Source organism: Alosa sapidissima, chromosome 3 (assembly GCF_018492685.1).
Source record: "Alosa sapidissima isolate fAloSap1 chromosome 3, fAloSap1.pri, whole genome shotgun sequence".
Lineage (NCBI taxonomy): Eukaryota > Metazoa > Chordata > Actinopteri > Clupeiformes > Clupeidae > Alosa > Alosa sapidissima.
Genome location: NC_055959.1, coordinates 23,505,611 through 23,529,933, shown reverse-complemented (window position 1 = coordinate 23,529,933; position 24,323 = coordinate 23,505,611). Strand labels below are relative to the sequence as shown.

At 42.9% G+C, this 24,323-nt stretch overlaps 2 protein-coding genes across 6 annotated transcripts in view; both read right to left on the bottom strand.

The window, feature by feature from the left end:
• The window catches only part of tbc1d16 (TBC1 domain family, member 16), a 28,199-nt gene extending 16,891 nt beyond the window's left edge, over positions 1-11,308 (bottom strand). The window contains exons 1-4 of one of the 3 annotated variants that reach the window (XM_042087159.1): positions 10,956-11,308; positions 7,346-7,392; positions 6,921-7,121; positions 4,210-4,663 (exon numbers count right to left, since the gene is read on the bottom strand). In XM_042087159.1, the coding sequence (XP_041943093.1) occupies positions 4,210-4,663; positions 6,921-7,089 (623 nt within the window). In that variant the 5' untranslated portion in view covers positions 7,090-7,121; positions 7,346-7,392; positions 10,956-11,308. Of the gene's footprint in view, positions 1-4,209; positions 4,664-6,920; positions 7,122-7,345; positions 7,393-7,603; positions 7,871-10,955 lie in introns of those variants that run through there. The other 2 variants (XM_042087158.1, XM_042087157.1) reach the window with 2 other exon arrangements.
• A 651-nt stretch (positions 11,309-11,959) lies between these two features.
• gaa (alpha glucosidase) lies at positions 11,960-23,020 on the bottom strand. Of its 3 annotated transcripts, none has more exons than XM_042087509.1 (19): positions 22,079-23,020; positions 21,734-21,885; positions 21,360-21,525; positions 20,899-20,995; positions 20,138-20,257; positions 19,904-20,022; positions 19,672-19,803; positions 19,128-19,238; positions 18,867-18,980; positions 17,847-17,931; positions 17,645-17,762; positions 17,377-17,510; positions 16,932-17,083; positions 15,786-15,934; positions 14,469-14,610; positions 14,050-14,148; positions 13,640-13,804; positions 13,065-13,217; positions 11,960-12,686 (listed from the first exon to the last, which is right to left on the bottom strand). In XM_042087509.1, exons 1-19 carry the CDS (start codon positions 22,637-22,639, stop codon positions 12,621-12,623), a joined length of 2,835 nt encoding a protein of 944 aa, XP_041943443.1. In that variant the 5' UTR covers positions 22,640-23,020; the 3' UTR covers positions 11,960-12,620. The 3 variants fall into 3 exon arrangements, with proteins under 3 accessions (XP_041943443.1, XP_041943444.1, XP_041943445.1); XM_042087510.1 differs by having other exon boundaries at positions 15,870-15,934; positions 22,079-23,019; XM_042087511.1 differs by lacking the exons at positions 14,469-14,610; positions 15,786-15,934 and having other exon boundaries at positions 22,079-23,019.
• Positions 23,021-24,323: the final 1,303 nt, after the last annotated feature.

Sequence of the window (24,323 nt, the reverse complement as noted above, 5' to 3'; positions counted from 1 at the left end):
TTTTGTGTTTTTCTTACACCAAGTATAAGCATCAAATTATATTCAACAACAAGGGTTATCATTAGATAGCTCAAAGTGAGGTGAATATTAAACATTTTGTTTTTTGACATTTAGGCAAAATTTGGTAGTTTTATAGGCTATACTGCACTTTGCCTTTGCATTGCTGCTTATACTTACATGGCCATACAATAACATTTTGCAGTAAGTGTAGCAAGTGATCATAATCACTCAGTTTTAAAATTAATTGAGGAGGTACTTACTACATTTTTAGTGAAGATATGCTGCTTGATGCCTTAACAATGGCAACTCTGTCATTTATAAAGATTTATGTAAAAATGGAACAAAATCAATCGGGTATTCTTGTAGACTTTCATGTCAAGCAATATTGCATTGCTGCACACCAAAACCTAACCTTTGACACCTTTGCACACTGCTGCTTATATTTGTCAAAGTACATATTAATTACTTTTTGTAAAATCTGACTGACTATTTTGAATATGATACTTTCACTGGCATTTAATATTGTGATACTGTATCATGATAGACACCTAATGTGTGTGTGAATGTGAATGGTAGTGTGCCTTTTTAGAAGAAAGTCCAGGGCCTTTAGTCTCAGTCTGTCCCTGTGCACACACACACACACACACACACACACACACACACACCCTATTAGAGTAAGGGCAAGTGAAACAAAGGCAGAATGCAGTAATGGCAAGTGAAATCAAGGCAGTAAGGGCGATACTGCACTTTGCCTTGGTTTCACTCTACTTTTCTATACAAACTGCAAACTAAAAATGTAAATTTAGCTAAGAAATGTATTAGGTAGCCATATGAAATTTTCAGCAGATCATGTACTTCTTATTTGTGCAAAAAAAAAATGTTTTTGAAAAAGTGCAGATACTGCTCTTAGCCTTTGTAGGGCAGTATGCATATACGTTGTTATTTAACAGGCTTTTCAAACAGACTTAATTTGCCAAGAACAGACAAGCGCAAATGATCCTCTGATTAGTTTCATGTGTGACAGTTTTGCTATCAGGAATGAGAGAGAATTTATTTCCTAAGTGGTTGTTTTGTAATGTCTAATGTGAGGTTGCAGCCAACAATGTGAGGTGCAACAGAAGAGTGAGGTTGCAGCCAGGACATGTTTTCAGTGTGCATAGACATTTTTAGCAGAATGAGGACTTGCTGAAAATCCCTTCACACATGATAAATCATTCATATACGTTTTCTTTACTGGGGACATGAAGAGTATATTTACCAGTGGTCCCTGAGACATGACTTTTGATTTGAGACTTATGTCTGACCATGAAATTGCTTCAAAATCGTATGGTAAGCGTTCTTTAGCAGTATCAACAGTTAACTTTGTTAGCAGCGTACCACTACCATTTACAATCAATACCAAGATGCTATCAATTGCCTATAGATAGATAGATAGATAGATACTTTATTGATCCCCAGGGGAAAATATTCAATAAAGTATCTATATATATGCCAGACACTTCCTGGAAGGCATTTCAGCCAGCACAATCATTCGATTGTTCGGGGTGTCTATCTAAAGTCAGGCCCAATCCCATTTTGTACCCCTTAGGTAAAAAATTTGGTCAGAGATGTCTTTATTGTATTTCATCAGTTAGTAGGTGATGTAATCTGTCTTTTTCTTGATGCCAGCCAGGCAATCATATTTAGAGTTAGCTAAACCCTTGTGTAAGGTGTGTAATAATACATTTTCAAGTCATGCTATTTTGAGTTCCTCTTCATGTGTGTCTGTAGTTTTGTGATTTTATTTTTTATTTGCTGAGCTGCTGAGTGACTGGGGGGAGGAGGAGGACAGTGGCCTGCCATAATCCTCAGTTTGGTAAGTGGCATGCATTTTATAATACTTCATTACTATTAAAGTGTAATTCCGGAGTAATTTGAACCCAGGATCTTTTTCATCACGAGTTGAACACCCTCTCGAGAGCTAGATTATGTTGATCAAAGGAGTAATGAGTTTGACCGGCTTTAGCGCTTACAGCCCAAATGGCTAACAGTGAAAGTACTAAGGGCCAATCAATCGCTAAACGTATCCAAAGCTACGTCCAGGCGAAGAGGTGAAACAGACAGAAAGCGCTGTACTGTATACAGTATGCCAGGCCAGTCGATGGTGCTGTGACGGTGTAGAGGCTTCACATTAATTCAAGTAGAAGTAGTTTATTGTCATGTACTCATAAAAGGAATTATGGGGGGTGTTGGTGTGTGTGTGTGTGTGTGAGAGGGAAGGGGGTAATGGGGTGTGTGGGGAGAGGGGTGTACCTGTGTGTGTGTGGGGAGCGGGCATGTTGTGTGTTTGGACTTCATTAACGAAAAAGAGACAAATCATTCCAAAAGCAGTCACGTGAGATATGCAGACTACGGAAAATTCAGTTTTCAATTCAACTATAAAACTAATAAAAGTTCATTTTCAGGGTATGTGACTGCTATATATGTGGAAATGCTTTTACGTTTTGCATTAGGTCTTGAATAGAGCAAGTTACACTGGAGAAATTAACATATGTTAGTCAAGGTTGTAGTAAGCTAATGTTTAACTAAGTTAAGCTAACGGTGTGCTTCTAACTTAGTCACAAAAGGCTGATACCACGTGCACAGCAATCATGATGGGAAAAGAAAAACATTATAATATGAAAAACAAATGGTTTGGTTTGTTCTGACAAGCAGTGTCAGGTCAAGTGCGGAGGCTGGGTTCAGGGGTGGGGCTATGTCATCATCGGAAAAATGCCAGGTTTGCTGTTCACACGGCAAAAGTTAACCAGCTGCAAAAACCCCCACTCTGGAACCCAGTTTCAAAAAAGATCCATAGACTGTATATGTAGTTTTGCAGAAAAGTATACTGAGTGTGGGGTCTTTGCATTCTTTTGTATTTTTCAAATAAAATGTTTTCTAAATCTTATTGAATCTGCACAAGTAACTGTTTCATACACACACACACAAATAAAAGCCACTGACTACATTAACAGAGGACACCATTTGGTGTACAAACCAACATGGACTACACAAACTCCATGCCAAAAGCTCAGTTACATTATCATGGTAGAGGGGTAAACGGTTCCACCTTCCATCATGCATAAAAGGTCATTAGACTTGTGTAATAATTGACCAATAACATGTCAGTGAAATTATGACTTTTATAATGAAATTACATCTCTGGTTTTGGACTGTCAAGAGCCATTTAATTAGTCTGGCCCCGCCCACCTAGATCTTCTTTCAGGGAAATCTAGTCTGGAACACCACAGTTCATAACAGTTTCCCTCAGACAAGAAAAATGTCGGCCAATCAGCGAAGAGAGAGGAAGACAAAAACAAAACATATTGTGATAAACTGACGGATGGCATATAATCGTTCCTGCCTCAAAACCCAGATTGCTGCTAAAAAAAAAGCAGATTGCTTTGGGGGCAGCCAGGGCCTACTGGTTAGCGCTTCGGACTTGTAACCGGAGGGTTACTGGTTCGAACCCCGACCAGTAGGCACGGCTGAAGTGCCCTTGAGCAAGGCACCAAACCCCTCACTGCTCCCCGAGCGCTGCTGTTGTTGCAGGCAGCTCACTGCGCCGGGATTAGTGTGTGCTTCACCTCACTGTGTGTGCACTGTGTGCTGAGTGTGTTTCACTAATTCACAGATTGGGATAAATGCAGAGACCAAATTTCCCTCACGGGATCAAAAAAGTACATATACTTAAAAAGGGTGAATAATTTTGGACATGCCATTTTTCAATTTTCAAAAACTGAGTCCATGTTTTTACCACATTGTCTTACAACCTTCAGCCATGTGGCAGTGTCATTTTCAGTCAGAACAAACATATTGGTCATTAAATCAATATTTGTCAGGGGTATGAACAATTTTGTTCCTAACTGTAGGTGGCACTATGTGCAACCCGGTTTTTCAGTGTCCCGGGCTAAAAAAATAAAAGTCTTAAATGAAGACATACTTTGAGTAAGTAAATAACATAGAAATATCAAAAATGCAACATTTAGCCTTTGCCATCTTTGCCAAAATGTATGGTTACTTTTGGAGGTAGAGGTTGACAAAATGTAACAACATACTGCCCCAAATCTGCTTGAAGTTGACAGAAATAATTTAGCTCACATTTGATTTGGCACAGTCCTAATTTGACCTAAGACACAGAGACAAGCTATGTTTTTGGACCTTGACCATTCCACTGCTCCCCCCACTCACCTGCCTTCGCTGTCCAGGAACACCGGCCCAGCGCTCTCCCCGAGCGCCTCACTGACGGGTGAGAGGCAGAAGGGTGAGGAGAAGGTGTCCGAGTCGGAGCCCAGTGTGCTGTCGCGGCTCACCTCGTCCGCTGAAAGCTCACACGAGCCCTCGTCCCCCTCCTCATGCCCCCCCTGTAACTGCCCTTGCCCCTGCTGGTGGTTCTGGGAGGGGGCCAGGGCAGGCTCCGCCTCCCGGGCCTCGGCCTCATCCTCGTCCTCCTCCTCGGGGGCCGGCTGGGGTCTCTGGGGCCGACGAGGCCTGCGGCGGGGGTGCCGGCGCACGGGGGAGCTCTCAGGGGTGATGTAGCGCAGGGCCTCCTCGTCCTGGCGCTGGATGCGTGAGTTGGGCACCCAGGTCAGGATGAGCGTGGAGCCCAGGGCCTCGTCCTTCTCCATGTGCACACAGAGGTAGCCTGGGGAGGAGAGGTTCAAAACACTAAACAAATCTAGTAGTGTAATGCACTTGCATGATAACGGTCAGTCCAAGAGAGATTTTAAATGACTCAAAAAATGAAACTAGAAGCACATTATTGATCCAGCCTTTAGAATTGTACTATTGCTGAATGGTTTATGGATTTTTGACAGCATCAACTAGGTCTGCACATTGTTTCTTTAATTCTGATGATACCATCCACTGTTACAATCCTATCCAAACAGATAAACTTACTATTTAGACAGTTTAAAACTGTTTTGTATCACTATATCACATATAAATGACCACGTCTACAATTTCCACAACCTCAAGCTACAGTCATTAGTATATTGCAATACTCGCTGCATCATAAAGCATTGATATGCGCAGGTGCCGACGAGAGTGGCAGCCTTTTTCAGTAGCTATGTCTGTTCTAAAATTTCCTTTGGGATGAAGGAAGGAAGGAAGGAAGGAAGGAAGGAAGGAAGGAAGGATCTATCTATCTATCTATCTATCTATCGCTATAACAAACAGACCCAACATTAGAAGGCTTGCCACCTATCGGACTGTAATGCACTTGCATGATAACGGTCAGTCCAAGAGAGATTTTAAATGACTCAAAAAATGAAACTAGAAGCACATTATTGATCCAGCCTTTAGAATTGTACTATTGCTGAATGGTTTATGGATTTTTGACAGCATCAACTAGGTCTGCACATTGTTTCTTTAATTCTGATGATACCATCCACTGTTACAATCCTATCCAAACAGATAAACTTACTATTTAGACAGTTTAAAACTGTTTTGTATCACTATATCACATATAAATGACCACGTCTACAATTTCCACAACCTCAAGCTACAGTCATTAGTATATTGCAATACTCGCTGCATCATAAAGCATTGATATGCGCAGATGCCGACGAGAGTGGCAGCCTTTTTCAGTAGCTATGTCTGTTCTAAAATTTCCTTTGGGATGAAGGAAGGAAGGAAGGAAGGAAGGAAGGAAGGAAGGATCTATCTATCTATCTATCTATCTATCTATCTATCGCTATAACAAACAGACCCAACATTAGAAGGCTTGCCACCTATCGGACCTTTGGACTCCTCAGTCTGCATATGACAAATATCTACCCCTGACCAAAGAGCATGACCGGACAGTATTCGGTCATCTGATACAGATGACATCTCATGACTGAGTGAAGGCGTCAGTATAAGCTCAACACATATAACACTGTATGAACCATTAGAGCAATTGCTTAAAAATGTATTGGAATAGAGGTGGAAGAAAAAACGATGCAGTGTAGTATTGCAAAAAAATATTTTTTGGCACGGGATATTTGTGGCACCAAGCACATCACTATACAATTTTATTTTGGCCCATGTGTAATCTGATAACATTACTTCAGAAGTCAACAATATGGCGCAACAGGTAGTTCTGTAGCGTCACAGTGAATTTGGAAAGTTAGTCAATAACAAATTTACTGTGCCAAGATGGCTGCAGAGACTAGGGCTTAGAACCAGAGGGGCATAAGTGACATTTCACCAACTTTACAGGAGGGCCAAAACAACATCAATTGGTTCAGTGTGCTCAGTGTTAAGTCCTTTGTTTTTCCACTAAGAACTCTAAAATTACTTTTAAAATGATTGTGTCCTTTTGACAGTAGAAACAGCTGATCAAGAGCTTTCTTATGATTTCGCCAAAAATTGTCACTTACACCCTCTGATTCTCACCCCTATTATATTACATAACAGAAACAAAATCGCAATACTCACTGCATCATAAAATAAAGAATCAGAATCATATCATGGCTCAAGTTTACTGTAAATAATATCATATAGTCACCTCTGTGACAAATTCCCAACCCTACTTTGAAATATTATTTGCACAGAGGACATCCACAGGTTTGACCTCTGCCTTAATTGTCCTCATTTGCTAAACACCATTTTGACATATCTACAACAAGGACATACGTCATCTCAAGTATCCTCCTTATTGGTCACTTTCACGTTTCACAAGTCAGGAAGGGTACAGGGACCAACCTGAGGCTCATGAAAGTGGGGCACACTGTCCTGAAGCGCCAGGTGACCACTGGGTTGAGAGGAGGTGTGTGTGTGTGTGTGTGTGTGTGTGTGTGTTTGTGTGTATGTGTGTATGTGTGTGTGTGTGTGTGTGTGTGTGTGTGTGTGTGTGTGTATGTGTGTATGTGTGTGTGTGTGTGTGTGGGGGGGGGGGGGGGGGGTGCAGAGGGGGGTACCTGGGTGGTGCTCTGGCAGGCCAGGCAGGGGCTCTGCTGGGTGCACGCACACATTGTTCTTGGAGAAGATGATCTCCCCGTCCAGGGCTCCGCGCGACCCCGCCGAGTTGAAGGTCAGGAGGTCAGAGGCTTTAGTGGAAGCGCGGCGCAGGAGTCGACCGAATGACATGTCCTCCAGCACGGGGACACTCCTCCCATCCTCTGAGGGGGAAGAGAGAGACAAAGAGTGAGCGAGAAAAGGAAGGAGGGGGGGGAGAGAGAGAGAGGAAGAAGAGGAAAGTTGTTTAGAGAGGGGGACAAAGCGAACAAATTTAGTGAACAGTGACAAATTTAGCACAAGCTTATTATCACAGAACAGCTGAGCAGGCCAATAATTCTGAACAGGACATGTTGCCATTTAGGATAAACAAGACCAATTTATGTACCTCGCAGAGATGAAACGCCTGTCTACTACTGTCTACCACTAGTGTGCCTGTTCCAAAGAAAAAACACAATTAGCAGCCTGAACGACTTCATCATGGAGGGGCTGAGAGCCACAGGACTGAAGTGCTTCGAAAGGCTGGTCCTAAGGCTCATAAAATCTTCACTTCAACCCACCCTGGACCAACACCAGTTTGCCTACAAGAGCCAACAGGTCAATAAAAGACACCATTAACACTCCTCTCCACACTGCACTGACTCACCTGTAGGATCAAGGGACCTGTGAGGATACTGTTTGTGGACTTCAGCTCTGAGTTCAACATAATCATCCCCAGGAAGACTGGTGGTGACTAGGTTGCTAAACTAGGGTGTCAGTCAGCACATATGCAGATGGATCAAGGACTTTTTAACAAACTGATCACAGCTTGTCAGGATGAGGACCCATCATTCCCCTACTCTGGCACTCGGCCCCAGAGCTCCGCAGGGCTGTGTGCTGATCCCTCTTCTCTACTCCCTCTACAGCACCAATACAATCATCAAACTTGCACTTGCAAACCTGGCACTCAACATCTCCAAAACAAAGGAGCTTATCATCTTCTTCAGGAGACAGAGAGAGGAACATGCTCCTCTTTTGGAGGAGATATGGTGGAGAGTGTCTAACTTCACATTTCTTCACACACATCTCCTAGGACCTCACATGGACTGCCAACAACACCTCTTTATTGAAGAAAGCACCAAAGCAGCTCTACCTGCACCAAAGCAGCTCTACCTCTTCAGGACACTATGGAAGCCAACCTGTCCAATCAGCTACTAGTGTCCTTCTATCCCAGCATACTCACTTACATAACCTTTGTGTGGTATGCCAGCTACCCTGAGGCTGTCAAGAAGGCTCTTCAGAGAGTCACCAAATCAGACAGCCATCTACACAATAGAACCACCAACATACTAACCTACTGTACATCCACATGGCTCTTCAAATCATATTTTTTATATTTTTCATATTGTATGTGTACTCTAACAGTGCATATGTACAATAGGTATTGAATCTGAAGATTCTATTTGTTGTCTCTTCACGGTATGTACCACTCAGGGAGATGCTCTAAATTTCATTGTACAACTGTGCATATAATATTAAAAGCATTCTATTCTATTCTACTTTATATGAATCCTTCCTTATATTGTGTGCAGAAGCATAACATTCCTGTCTATGGAAGGTCTGTCGCTACAGCACCACATGAAGACAGAAGGGGAGGAGACAGACGGCCAGCCCCCAGCTGCTGATAAGACCTTTAGTCTGAGCCAGCAAACCAAGTGAGGGACCACACCACAACACTCCTCTGGAGGGCCTGAGTCTGCTGATGCTATGCAGTAAAACTTCTAGCGCATGTCCACTTCCATGGCCTAGCAGTAGCATGTGTTATACATGAGTATCCCCAGTGCTTCATGCAACCAGAGGGAATAAAGTATAGATCAATAAATAATTAACTCAACCCATATGGATGACTCTCTCTCTCGCTGTCTCGCTCTCTCTCTGAGTGAGAACTTCACTTCAAATACACTGTAGAGTATTCAAATCTGAGCAATTCACAGAAAATGTGATGTGGATTCGCGGGAGTAATTTGCAGTCTGTGTGCCATTTTGAGTGTCCATTTTTCACTGCTTGCGTCAGCATCTGTTGCCACGTGGTCAGCCTACACACATACACATTTAGGCCTACTCTTATCTTGCTAGTATACACATTCTATCTGTGAGTCAACCCAGGTGCGGTCCCTCCTTACGCAAACAGTGGCAGCGAGTGCGCACACACACACAAATGGCCCATCCAGGAGCCAGAGCCTAATGTGAGCCGGTGAACAGCTGTTCCCCTGACCGGATATTAACACATACTTATATAATTACACACATTAGACAAGAGTCAACATGTCTTAAAAGCTTCTGGTTTTCCTCCCGATGAGAAAAAAACAAGATGATTAGGTTTCCAAGGCAACATTAAGGTTGAGACTTGTGTATGATAAGGGCTCCTTCGTGTCCAGCTATTTGGATCTCAAATTTACACGGCTATATCAATGGCATCTTTACTTTACATAGACAACTGAGCACTTGACACTGAGAAGATTATAAATAAAAATTACCATACCCACTCGATCATGCCAACTACCAGCTGTGAATACAAGTGGCTGACCAAGGACTGATGGGAATTCCCAGCGCTCCCAAGAGGAACACTCCTTCACTCTAGCCGCTTTGGAATGTGGTCCACTTCCCTTTCCCCTGATAACTTCCCTGCACCATTGCAATGTCCTAACACTTCCTTCTGACACACAAGTCCTTTCTTCTCTTCCTCACTTGAGAAAACAATTATATATTGGCAGACAGGAGAGACTGTTAAATAGCAGGAGAGGTAGTGTGGAGCCCATCAAACAGTTTGGCTTACAAACCAGGCCCTGAGGGAATATCATGTGTGTGCAGTCTCATTTCAGGATGTGTTGTGGAACGTCAGGAACACTGATGGATGGCCCGTGGCAATGTTCAACGAGGGCAGAGGAGCAAATGGCACACATCCAGTCCGCACATTGCAAACGAGCAGTGAAATAAGCTAGGTCAAGCAGCTACCAACAGTCTCTAAAAAAACTGTGGGAAAGACGTGAGCAAGATGTCACTAATGAACATGAATTCCTACAGGAAACAAGGAAAAGGAAGCAACTGATTGTGTACAGTAGTGTCCCTCATGCAACTGGGGGATCGTGTGGGGTGAACTGGTTCTGCTCCAGTGTCTGCATGTGACTGCACAGTCTCTGTCCAAATGATACAAATAGATACCGTTGTTCCCTGCCTCCCCTATTTAGCCTGTCTGTCAACACTCTAAGGTTGTAGAACATGCTAGCCTAGAGCTCATGGCAAAACACTATGCTGACCTCAACACCCAGGGGAAGTCGAAAGGAATGTGACACGTATGATAAAGTCTGAAGAAACCTATCATGACTGTTTGAAATCCCTTGAGTCAAAATATCCGTATCCTATTTACAAGATCTTATCATTTCTATAAAACACATAGGTGGCCAATATCCAATACCACATTCGATTAAAAGATAACCCGATTCCCTCTAGTGACCACGGACATGTCATTGAACAGGAAAATGTTGGCTGACTTAGAGGTGATACATCACCAAACGTCTTGTCCTCTCCATCTATGACAAGCGCCTGTCGGCTAGCAATAACGTTCGCGTTTTATGATAGGCTATCTGCAGTTTTCCTGATGCTACATGCTAACCATGCATCGTCAATTAAACTTTGGATACTTCACACAATCATTATTCAACACACCGGGTAAGGTAGGTTCCCGACCATCTCTCAATCTGACCATGGCAGCAACGGCTATAAAATATTCATAAATATTTTACTTATGCAAAGCCGTTCCATGACTGCATATCTATTACCACTATCCTAATTTCAAGGATTTGCAGAACTACAACGTTCAAGTATCGATATTGCATCGTGAGACTATTTGACGAAATGCAACATTGTAATTGTAAAAGTTGCCCCATGCAGGACAGCGGCACAACGGAGCAGGACAAGAAGTCATAATGAAGGCTACACAAAAAGGTAGGTACGCCTCACCCTCAGCTCCGCCGAGGATTACAGTTCGAGCTGCGCTTCCATCCAGCTGGCAGTGGTCTTATGTCAGGCCGACACAGGAATAGTTTCGCTTCTTTTATTTACCGAGTACTATGTTTATCCGCGCTACTCACACTACATGGCACGTTGTTGCTGATGGCTTATAACCCAACCCCCCACCAATACCGTTGCTTCCGGAGATGAAAACCCTCTTTCTTCACAGCTTCTTAATTTAACTGAATACAGACGCAAACGATGAGCTAGGTCTACCTTTGAACTACAAAGTATAAGACAATGTCAGAGTCCAGCGATCATTCAATGTTACAGAGAAGGGGAAGAGAAAATATGTTCTTATTGACATCCTATGACGTTTTAGAGGTCAAGCTAGAGAGCTTTTCGGTTGGTTGGCTGGTCCTCCGACACAGCTGGTATTTGTTAAATCGTCACTGAGCATCATCATGATCGTTATAAAAAACTAAATCATGACGAAGTAGACAGGATTAACGAGGTATACTGCAAGAATGGAACAGTCTTTTTTTTAACGTAGGTATACTGTTTTGATGGAACAGTCATTATTTAATTCAGAAGCCATAAGGGGAAATTCAATTTCACATCCTTTCAAGTAAACCTTTACATAAATAACAGGGAACAGTAAACTGGCATATTTTACAGTGGGCCTAGGTCTATAGTATAATATACTATATTTAGTTAGGTTAATTTTGAGTTAATAACCACTCTAATTGGTCAAATCAGTAGCAGCACCCTATTGACACATTCCAGTTGCACTCATTGGTAATTAATTATTATTTTCAAATTTCCTTGTAGGCTCATAAATCATCTAAGTACCATATTAGATGTGAACTAGGTTGCACTGAAGCTCCAATGCATTGACCTTCATATAAAGTTATGAATGAATACAAATGGAACTGTTGTTAATCGTATGATACACCAACACTGCTTTTATGCAACAGACACAACACGCTCTATGGAAATTGAGAGCAAATATATGGAAAAAACACAAAGGGCAGGCTTTTATTTTGATGTGGAAGAAAATATCTCCGGCATTTGTTCTGACCATCTAATATAAGACAAAACCACAAAAATCTTTGGAACAGTTGGAACAGTCGCAAACTAGATTCTACAGAATTATATCAGGTTCATGTATTCCCTGCAGAATGCAGGTGTGAGCTAATACTTGCTCTGCTGAGTCATTGGGAAGCTGTTCTTGCAATGTTTTGCAGTCTTTTGGCATGCTGAGGCTTTGAAAGGGGAAACTGACATTTCCTCGGTTTACATTTTCCACAGAGCACAGTGCCTCACCCTGCCATGGACCATGTCTGACCAGTGAAAAATGTCCATAGTTTACAAGAGGTCAATGACAACCTCATTAAAACCTTTATCAGCATTTCATATTAAATAAGACATAATGTTGACCTCCCTGCAGGGCAGCAGGCAGCACAGTTGTAATGCAGCCAGTGCAGCCACACCTGAATACCTGCCTTACTGTATATTTAGTGCTGAACATGAGTTACACTTCAAGTTAAAAATAGCCCTGCAAATGGTATTAAATCACCGTGCTGTTACACACATTCCATTCCAAACGTGCCTGATCACAGAGTCCATTGAGGGCAGGAGCACAGAGTCCATTAGACAAAAGGGTCCATTATATCACAGCATCCACTGCAGAGTGAACTCCTCAGTCATGGGCAGGGATAAGGACAGCACTGTCAGGCTCTGTGTGGGAATATAGAATGGGTGAAGGAGCAATAGCCTACAATTCCCATAATGAAATGAGCTTCAAAAACCATCACCTGTACTGCATACAAATATGGTCAGTGGTAGGCCAGGACACTAGCAATATATTTTCTTGAATTATAATAGTCTCATGCAGTTATTATTAGAAACACAAATGCATGATGCTTGTAACATAACCTAGTTTTATCTTTGTTAGTAAGTAACACATCATGCCACTGAAGACCACAGTTAGACTATTTGAATTTCCTTTTTTGAGACTCATGTATAGACCCTTTCATCAATAAAAACAAAAACAATGCTTGAACGTTCTATTTGGGCCCCAATCTACTTCCTCTGCATTAAGGGTCTATAGCTTACCATGGTGTCAGAACTGTATGTGAAATCTGTCACGATTTCCCCATTGGCCTTCACCGCTTTGGGGGAAGAGGGCACTCCAAACACCCGCACTTGACCAAGGATAAGGCCATCCAGGGCCCCGTTCATCCGTAAAGGATCACTCACCAACTGAGACTGCATACCATGTGTGAAACACAAGAGTGAAAAAGCAATTACCCAACAGTCAACATACAGTCAACATACACGTGTCAGGTGACAGAGCATGCATGACCAGGAAACAAGACCAACTTGTCTTGACGTGACCTTGTTAATGAATGTGTTCCACAGAAAATGAGTAAGATCACATGCAGCGTTTTAGTGAAAGAATGACTCACATTGTTCTTTGTTTGCTTTAGAAATGATTCACCTGCCCTTTGCTTTTCATATGCAAGGATTTCAGAAGCAATATTTACTAGAATAAAGCATTTTTAAGAAATCAACAGTCTGGGTCCAGGTGTGCATCATAAGTAGCCTCTCTCACTGTAAGCCCTGAGCTGTGGATGATGTGTGTAGAAATGTGTAGCGCTAGGACACTAAAAAGTGTGGCCAAGTCCTACCTCTCCTGCCATGAAGAGGATATGGGAGTAGTCTCCCCTCTCGTACGTGTCCAAGCTGTCACCGTCATCCCAGTACAGCTCACCCCTGGCCCAGCCCTCAGCAGACAGCGCCACTGTCAGGTGGAAAGGGTTACTACGTGCTGCAGTGGTGGTCAGGGCAGGCTCCTTTCAAGCACAACAATAATGCACAGGGACCACAGTCAAGCCATTAAAAGTCATAAAACATTTTTATGAAACTATATTTATTAGTCTTCATGCTGCAGAACTGGCACATGAAATATGCCTTTACAACTAGTCCTAAATGACAGTTTAACAAACTTGAAATCAACTGTAGAGTTGAATTAGTAATTGTGGGTTTAAAGTTTTAAAACAGCCTCAAATACCTACAAAAAGCATCAGAGCAGATCTACCTGCTGAGGAATGATGTGGCCCCCTCTCACATGGACATTTATCGTGTTGAGAGGTGCTGAGAGTGGAAAGTACTGGCCCTTACTCCGATAGGGCTGACCCTAAGAGACATAAAGAAGGCAGCACGCTTCACCATCACAACAATGGAATTAACACATGCCTGCATACTGATGATATACTAGACATGTAGAAGGTCCATTAGTTTATGCAAAGCACTTGCAGTGCATCAACGGCAGTCCTAGACAGATGGTCATGGACAAAATACAAAAATTGCACAATTTCCCGCTCATATGCATTATTAGATGTGGAGCCACAGGAACAACTACATCTTCAAAAAACTTTGACATTGATTGGAGATGTACTGTGAGGACAAGAGCACCAGCTACATTGATGAAAACATTTAAAAAATCAAGATCTTTACATCATGTAGGCGGTACCATGTCCCAGGGGGGAGGTAGGCAGATAGCTCCACAGCCCCCTGCTCTAGAACAGGACTGATGAGAAGAGAACTCCCCCACAGGAACTGACAATCAATGGTCTGGCTGTTGATATCAGTGGGAAACCTGAGGATTGAGGGATTAGAATGAGTCTATGTATATTTTAATCTGATTCCTACTACATTCTCATTTTGCTGAAGACATCACCTATTCTGGAGCTTTTGTCAAGATGCCTTTTTGACTGCACTTTTGTTTTTGATAGTGTTTTATAGATTTGTTTTGAAGTGTAGAAAGATGCTCCCTCGGTACTTTCTGGGCCAGTAATAACACAAGTATTTACATGTTGAGTCTCAGCCATGCTCCATTCCAGAGATCATGATATATCCTATCTCTTAGTCTACAGTATGTTCCACACACACCCCCACCACAAACACACACTACCCTGTTTGTCTCATTTTCTCACATTCTGTCTGTCACCTCTCTCATCATCTCCACTCTTTCACACACTTTAAACTTTCTCTTTGCATAATCTTTTCTTTCAATTTTTTTTGTTTCTCCTTTTTTTTAAAATTCAGATTCAGATTCAATTTGTCACATACAGTACATACAATGCAGTGAAATGTTACAGTCGGCTCCATGCTTTCTCTTGTGGTTCCCCAGAGGGTGAAACTTGACCTCTTGTTCTCTACTTCACACGTCTCAAGTTTGGGGGCTTAAGATCAGTTTGGGTTTTGAATTTCACAGTCGAGCAGAAGGTTTCAGAAATGAAACATGTTTCCCATGAAGGGAAGATATATTGCAGGACATCACTGTCACAGAGAACAATGGGAATATAACTTGAATGTGTATATTCAGTGTTCATGATTTATGTAGGCTGCATGGTAATCTAGTCCAGTGTTTCTCAAAGTGTGGTCCGGGGACCACTGGTGGTCCGCAAGCTATCCCAAGTGGTCCGCGAGCAGATGTGGTAAAATATAATATAGATGAGTTGTTTGCAATATTGAACTAACTTGTATGTAAATCCAAACAGTTCTGCAACACTGCCTATGTAAGCTATGCCATCAGTTTAAATCATAAATTAAGGTGGTTCAGTGAGTAGGCCTATTGTGTAGGCTAATATACTGTTGAAGTAGGTCTAATCTTTTTTTTTTTAGCTAGGTGGTCCGTGCGTTTCTTTTTTATTGGTTAAGTGGTCCTTCGTCTGAAAAAGTTTGAGAAACACTGATCTAGTCTGTCTACTTGTATGTGAGTAGGTGTGTGTGTGTGTGATATTATATTGGTATGAGTGTTTGGAGGCTTACTCGAAAAACAGCGGTCTGGCGACGGTGTCAGCGGAGGTGTGTGCCCGGTGGAAGAGCGTGTAGAGCAGTGGCAGCAGTGAGTACCTGAGCAACAGGGCGCTCCGCATGGCTGCCTGTGCCTCCTCACCGAACACAAACGGCTCTTGAGGCTACACACACACACACACAGGGTTAATGTTCCAGATAGAATTTCTCTCATGTATAATTCATTGGAAAGAGCTCACTGGTGCTCTGTTACTATGACATTCATTCAACAACAAAAACAGGCACCTTCAACACATTTCCTAAGTTCACAAGTGTTTGTGTATGACAAGGAGTGTGTTCATTTCACAGAATAATAGGACAGTCTCTCAAAGACTGTGATGAGTGGCAGAACTGTGAGCTGAGGAGGACTAAGATGAGATGAATTCATTCTGAACGACCAAGGACAGGAGAAGTTTGTTTGTGTGTGTGAGAAGGTCTGGCCTGGTCCAATCACCAAGGACAGGAGAAGTGAAGCAGATAGAAAAGATATACAGAGATGCAATCAAATGAAAAGAGCGAAGGTTGTGGTTAAGAGCACTTGCAGTCTCTGGAACTCAAATTGTCCTCAGTGAAGTTTACAGGAAGTATGCAAACAAAAGGTGTTGCAACATCAAAACCTGTGTCAGAGAAGACCCTTCACACTTGAGTCTCATCTGAAATCAGGCAGCTCAGGCAGGTGTGCTCTTTCAAGCTCTTTAGTCCCCAGGTGAGAAGAACTAAGGTACCCAGTCTGAAGCTCCTGCTCAGAGAGGTAATGGGTCTGGATGAAGCAGGAGCCATAACAGCTTTGAGTGTCTTTGCTTGACCCTCAATCAAACAGTGACATGTCCGTGGTCACGCTGACTCTCTGAGTCAACAAACATCTAACACAACTTTTTAAGCTTTCTCACAATACAATAATGAACTGAATCTGGTGAATTTAATGTTGGAAACTAATTAAACATGTTTTGAAGATTTAATAAAACATTGTGATTAGAAAATGTGTACACTTGCTTCATTTTAGTATTTGGGAAGCTGCAACTTTGAGATTAATCAATGCAGAAACACAGAAGGTTTAGCTATTAGTGCTGAAGTCAAATACACTGTGACTGCATGACACTGCGGCCAAGGGGAACCTCTTACCGCATTAGGCCTGTCGTTGTGATTCCTCATGAAAGGATAGAAGGCCCCGAGCTGCATCCACCGCACACACAGTTCCTCGTTGGTGTTCCCTCCGAAGCCACACACATCTGCTCCCACCAGTGGTACCCCGAACATGCCAAAGAGCAGAATAGCTGGGGCAAAAGAGATTAGAGGCTGATTTTCTAAAAGCTTTAAGGAGGTCACTTGGCTCCACAAAATGTAATTTGGCTTAGGATGCTGCAAAGAAATGTATAACCTCACAGTGGGAAAACACAATGGGTTGTTTCCCCAGATATGGACTAAGCCTAGTCCTAGACTAAAAGAACTTCAATTGAAATCTTCATTGATAAAAACTTTAACTCTAGGACTGGGCTTAATCCAATGTACAGGAGGCTGACCCCATGTCTGGGCAGATACAGTAAAGATAATGAGCCCTGGGTCTCACCAGGGACAGAGTAACGCAGTTGTTCCCAGTCACTCCTGACATCTCCTGTCCAGTGTCCAGAGAAACGACCCAACCCAGGGAAGGACGAGCGGGACAGCACAAAGGGTCGTGACCTCCTGACCTTCAGGAGGGCACTGGTAAGGGCACAGCAAAACATTCAGATACAACCACAATGTACTGAAAGAGGTACATCCAAAAATACACAGTGTTCTAACACCGAAAACAGAAATCTTTGATGAGATATATGTAAGTAATTAGTCTGACACACCTGTAGGTGGCCATGGCCTCAGTGAGACCATACAGGTTGTGTAGGTTATAATGGGTGGACAAATTCTGCTGGCCAGACATGCACAGGGTGCCAAAATTAAGCTGACCGCCTATCATATCTGCAGAAACAACAGCAGGCAAAATTCCGAATTAGAGAAATATATAGCTGGGAAGTAGGAGGGAGAAGGAAGACATGTACTCACTTGGGACGTATGGTGGCTTTTCTAAATCAGTGTCTGGACACCCATCCACAGAGCCATGGATAAAACTTGCTGGTTCATTCATGTCCTTGAAAAAAGCAGTGAGTCACTATAACCGAATCACTCTATTATGTACTTAACATAACTTCACAGACTTTATACATCACTATGATCATCCCATTCATGCAGTCCTCTATGACGGGAAAATTCTAGACACGAACAGCATATGCCCTTAAAAATGGTGATTCGTTTTTTGAGACTGGTATGGTGGTTGCAACAGTGTAATTTACAAAAACAGATTATACAGTACTGTGCAAAAGTCTTAGGCACCTTACATGTTTTGCTTCAGTAATGCCATGAGGACCATATTATTTATTTTCACTCTCACTCTTAATGACCAGAGAACACAGGAAATATGTACACAGTATGTAAATACACATAAAATGTAGTTTTTGTTCTTATACCAGTCCAATTTCAGTCTCAAGCTGCCATTGGATTTGTTGTTTTAGCAGTGTTATAGGACACCCAAGGAAGCTCTTGACGGCGGTCGTTTCCCACGCAGGCCACTGACGGGCATGCCTGGCCTGCCAGAAGTTGTTGGTAGACCCAGCTATGGTGGGGGTCTCAAGATCAGCTGCTGACTTGACCGTGGCTCACCCTAAAACTGACGCTGCCATATCAATAGCATTCTGGCATGGCACAAAGTGGAGGAGCCACCTGAAACATACTGTACATCTTCAGGTGGGAATACAGTGTCAGTTTGTAGTGTCAGCGCCAGAAACAGTACCAGTCAGCTTCAGCTTCCCCCTTGCAAAACTGGTCATTATAACACTGCAAAAACAACCAATCGAATGGATGCAGAAGACTAGAGCCTGAACCAGAAATGCACATTTTTTTGTTTTTATATTCCCTCTATCGTTTGGTTAAATTCTAATAAAGACAATGACAAATCAAAATATAGTCATCATAACAAATCTAATTGGTGCCTAAAACTTTTGCATAGTACTGTACATGTGAACTCACAATCCACAAGCCATCCACAGGCACTCTGGCATGGAAGTCTCGGATGCATTCCTCCCACCATCGCACTGTCTCTGGGTTGGTGAAGTCAGGAAAAGCAGTTGGACCAGGCCAGACCTTCACACACACAAACACGCACACACACGCACACGCACACGCACACGCACGCACACACACTGTGAGTATATGCAGGCTATTAGCTAAACCAGATTACCGGTAGTTGTATTTGTTTTTAGGTGAATTGAGGTGAATCAGAACTCTTGCCTTCCCGATTAGTGTTTGCCCTGTGGAGTTCCTGATGAAGACCCCCCGGCGCAACCCCTCATCGTATGGCCAGTAAGATTCTGGCTGGCTTGTGCTGCTAATCCCTGGGTCCTGTGGGGGTAGACACCTTTAAACTTGGTCCTACAGAAACATCTTTCAACTGGATTCTTAGTGCATTTGTCTTGATTCAACTTCTTTCATATATTCTTTCATATAAGGGGCAGCACTGATGTCCTTTCATACTGAGCTGTCCTGTCCATAGACCATACTATGTTTAATCCTTTTGACTTACAATAACAGTGTATGGAGAGGAAACCAAGGTACGGGACCAAGACCATATCTCAGCAACAAGTTACTGCCCTCATGTGGTCTGAGTCTGTGTTGCAACACTGGGGTAGTAGTCTGCATTTTGAAGGTTGACAATCATTTTTGGCAAGCTGAAGAGCTGAACAGCCACTTGAGACACTGTCTGAAGGACAGTCCTTTGTTTCTTATTGTTATTACAATAATAACAGAACAAAGCCAGACATGGCTCATCACTTGCCAAAATGAGGATATATCTCATGCCTTCCTGGTGGAACTCCTGCACCATCTCTGGCAGGTCTCCAAACCTCACTGGGTCAAAGGTGAAGACCCGGCGCTTGTCTGCATAATCCAGGTCATTCCACTGCACATCCTGTGGGACAGAAGCGTACATCGAAGGTCACAGTCGGTTGGGGAACTACTTCTGTAAAGAAACCGCAAGCTGTGTGAAAGCAACATTTATTTCTGATTACCAGTGGAAACTTGGCTTCACGCATTCGCCGTGCTATGGATCGTGTCTCATTGGTAGAGCGGTAGCCCCAGCGGCACAGATGAAATCCCAGCGCCCAGTACGGAGGCATCATGGGATACCCTGTGGAGATTGCAGGCCAAATGTTCCAAAAAGGCTCTCATAATAAAAAAAGTAAAAATAAACATGTTACATGAGTTACATGATTTATCAGTCCGGGAGTGAGACCATGACTCACCAATAACCTCCTGGTACTGGCGGACCACACTCTGTGGGTCTGGCCCAAGAAATATGTAAAAGTCCAGAATTCCTCCAACTGACACCCATGTGAGTGCAGGCATGGGCTGCAGCACCACCTCTACCCCCACCGAGAACAACAGATGGCATGGTTATGGTTACAGGTACGATAACAGTCTCTAACGGTACTCTAATGAGATGACAAGATCAACAAGCTGAAAAAAATGCAGCGCTGATGAAAAATGAAAGTGATACTATTTTAGCTTAAAGGGACACCAGGCAAGCCTTATGCTTTTTCTCTACGAAGCTCCCCCTAGCGTCTGTACGTGTCGATACGTGTGCGAGCCCTCGCTCGGTCTGAAGCTCTTTTCCTTTTCTTTGCATCTTCCGTCAAGGGTTTTCGCTGCTTCTTCGCCGGCTCTGCCATTATACACACGTTTGCAACAATCGCTAGCGTTTCGTTATCCTGCCTCTGTGCTAGGGATGCAGGATGTAAACTGATCCTGGTTCTTGCGATGTCCGAGACTTTTTGAGACTGAAGGTCGGTGGGTCGGATACACCGAACTTGCAAGCGGGATATTCTTCCTACAGGCAGTAGGGCGGGCGAGAGAGTCTTCATTTGCACTGTAATGAGTCATTTAACCATATACCGACTTACGAAGATTAATTAACACGAAAACGTTGCCTGGTGTCCCTTTAACTTAAAAACAACTACAGTACCAGCCTGTCATGCTCATTAGACGGAGACAACCCTAGGCCTACCCATGGCATTGCTGTTGAGTAGAAAAACTCCATGGGCTAGACCATCACTCTCCTGGACCAGGTAAAAAGGGTGGGAGCCATACAGATTGGCATTGCTCTGATGGAAAAAGACGGATATACAGGCCATTTCAAATGACTTTGTGCACACTGAGTACCAAATACATTATCCAGAAGCAGAGCTATGACATGACACAGACACTTGTTTTTTCATGGCAACCACTCATATTATAATGTATGAGATAAAGTCTGATGTATCCGGGAATCATTTGGATTTAATTTATGTGAATGTACAGATAAGCATTAAGCACAGATATGCACATATGTCAATGCCTTCAATCATTCAACAGTAAAATTGCTTCATGTGAAGAGGCATTCTGAAAACACATTAAAAGCATATTGAAGGTGAGGACAGGCAGGTGAATATACAGTGCTCGTGTGAGGTAACAGTCTGCAGGACTCACATGTGGAGCCATGTCTCTGTTCCACAGGGTGACCGAGGTCCAGTTGAGGTCAAGCGTGAGGGGGGTGTAGTGCTCCCCAAGCCCAGAGATGAGGCGGGAGGGCAGGGAGGTGGACATCTGCAAGTACTGGTCAGCGAAGAGGAGCGGGGCAACCGTGGTGTTCAGACTGAGATGCCCCCAAACAAAAGCAGGAATATCCAGTGACCCATCCCCAACACACAAATTGATAGAGAGAGATGCTAAGGATCATGTTTGCTGAAAGAGCAAGTACTATTACTCCATTATTTGATTCCAAAGTGATTTGAAGTCAATTTTATATTATGAAAACAAGGGTTTACAGTGTTTGGAAAGTGTTAACAGTAGTGCAGACTTACAGAACTCGACCATTGGATTTACGATACACCACAAACCCAAAAGGCTCAGAGTGGAACTCTAAGGCATACAATGGGTTCTGAATTCCAGAGGATGGTTCAGGAGGTGGAGGGGGCAAAGGAACTTCATACCGAGGAGAAGAGGGGTCTTTTAGCTGTGTGAGAGAAAAATGGACAATAACTACAACAGGGAGCTCTTCATCACTTCTTTATGTGAAGATCTCCCTGTAGCCATTTCAGTCAATTAGACTGGAGGAGACTGGCTATTGGATTTTTTCCATGATATGCAGGAACAATTGATTTAAATGGATAACAATACTTTCTTTTCTCTAGTATCCACTAACTCACAGTGAGATGCAACCGACCGGCTGTTTCTTCTGCCACTTCCAGCTGCAGAGTTGGAATGTCTCTGGGGAGGTAGGAGGGTTTGGAGCGGGTCAATTTTGCAGTCTTGCCCTTCGAAGTTGGGACGAAAGAGCCCATCTTGTAGCCAGGGTAAGAAGGGGGATAGAAACACCACGGAGGTCCACCAAACAGGTCTGTAGGTAGAGGCACATAAGAGCAGCCTCTGTTCTCACACTCGGCCCTACTTAAAGCTCGGTCTCGAGCACAGTCGAAACGACTTTCTGTGGGTACATTGTATTCACAAAGGCTCCTGGCTGCCCGTAAGACTCTCGAAATTGAGCGGGATCTGTTAAGATTATCCACAACCAGAAGACGCCGACTCGGCGACAGTCGATATTCAGGTGTAACCTTTAATGCAATAGATTCTCCCTTGATGTGTGGATGAGTCATTAGATGCAAGGGTCGGTAATCTGACAAATAACACCATAAGGTCAGTGAAAATGTCAACAATACAGACAGAGATGACCAGAAACATTTTGTGAAGCAAATATTAAAGTGCGTCATTGACAAGAAAGTCTTTGCGATACGGCCTCGTAAATGTATTGACTGTTAAGAACTTTCAATGGTGAGTGGAAGTCGCGCACGGTGGTTAGAAATGGTGAGCTTTCGCAATCTTGTATCACAATAGTTACTAATCCATTACGCACCATAATCCGCAGCGTTCATTATGTAGAAAGAAAACACAATTCAAGAACGTGAAATCTGTGAAGAAGCATTAAAGCAGAGAGGGTTCAAGCGGAGCTAGTAATCAAGGATCTTTGATTAAAGCCTACTGTTTTTTTTTTTATGTGCAACTTCATTTGCCACTCCAACTGGCTGTATTACCGTCGACGGCACGCCAGGAAGGACAAAATAACGTGGTGTGCGCAGAACCAAAGCTAGGTTTCGGTCAAGATGAAAAGGTAATTTGTATGGAAGTCAGCCCGTAGGTAGCCTACCCGCTCAGAAAATTATGATAAGAATACAAGCCTGGCTACGTGACGTTAGGTATTTGGAGTCAACTCATGATAGATATAGATAGATACTTTATTGATCTCCAAGGGGAAATTCAAGGTATCTTTTGACACCACACACAACAACATAAACAGGATGATAAAACAAATCCACATGACTAAAATGAACAGTAAAATACACTAAAACAAGGATCCATATGCATGTACTGTAGGCTACTGTATAAGCATTAATGATCCAGATGAATGTAATGTAGGCCTAATGTATAAGCATGAGGCACTTGCAGTGATAGGGGAGGGACTGACCCAGTGATTCAATATGCTGTGGTAAGGTGCTCAGTAAGGTGTGTGTCATGGTAGTGCAAATAAGTCCAACAGTGCAACATAAACAATAAATATCAATATAAGAGACCAGTATTAAATATGGACAATATAATAGAAACATGTAAGCATAGTAATATAACAGTTATAGTATAATTATATGGACAAAATGGAGAAAAATGTAAACATAGTAATATAAGAATTATAGCAGCAGTGCAAGGATAGCTTTGCAGTAATAGGGTATCAGTCATTGGTCAAGTATGATAGACCACAGTCCAGACTAGGACATGGAGGGAGTGGTTGTACATGGGCTAATATAGCCAGTAAACAGTGTAGACAGTGTAAGCAGTAGCACAGTGGGCTAGTGGACAGTCAGTACAGTCAGAGGTCACGGAAGTGTAAGTGTAGAGGGAGGTGTGGAGGCAGATAGACTATGCAGAGAAGTCTAACTCTCCTCTTCCTTTAAGTGAAGCATTGAAGAGTTCAATGGTCCTGGGGACAAATGACTTGCTCAGTCTGTCAGCTGTGCTTGGCAGTGAGCGTAGTCTCCAACTGGTCAAGCTCTTCTGCTTTATGATAGTACTGTGGAGTGGATGACAGTCATTGTCCAAGATGTTGATTAGTTTGTTCAGGGTCCTTTTGTCTGATATTGAAGTGCACTCCAGTTCAGCTCCCACGACAGAGCCAGCACATGAGAGAGAACAATACACAGAATGGCCACCAGGGTGGCACAAAGGCATCAGTCCAGGCCAGATCCTGACTTTTTTTAAAAATGCTATGTCGCCATGGAAAACAAACGATGTAGACCTATACACATTTATCATGAAAGAGTCTCACAGTATTATACCAATGAAATTATCACATTCAAAATATTCAGACAAATTTGACAAAAATGACCATTATTGTTGGCCTGTTAT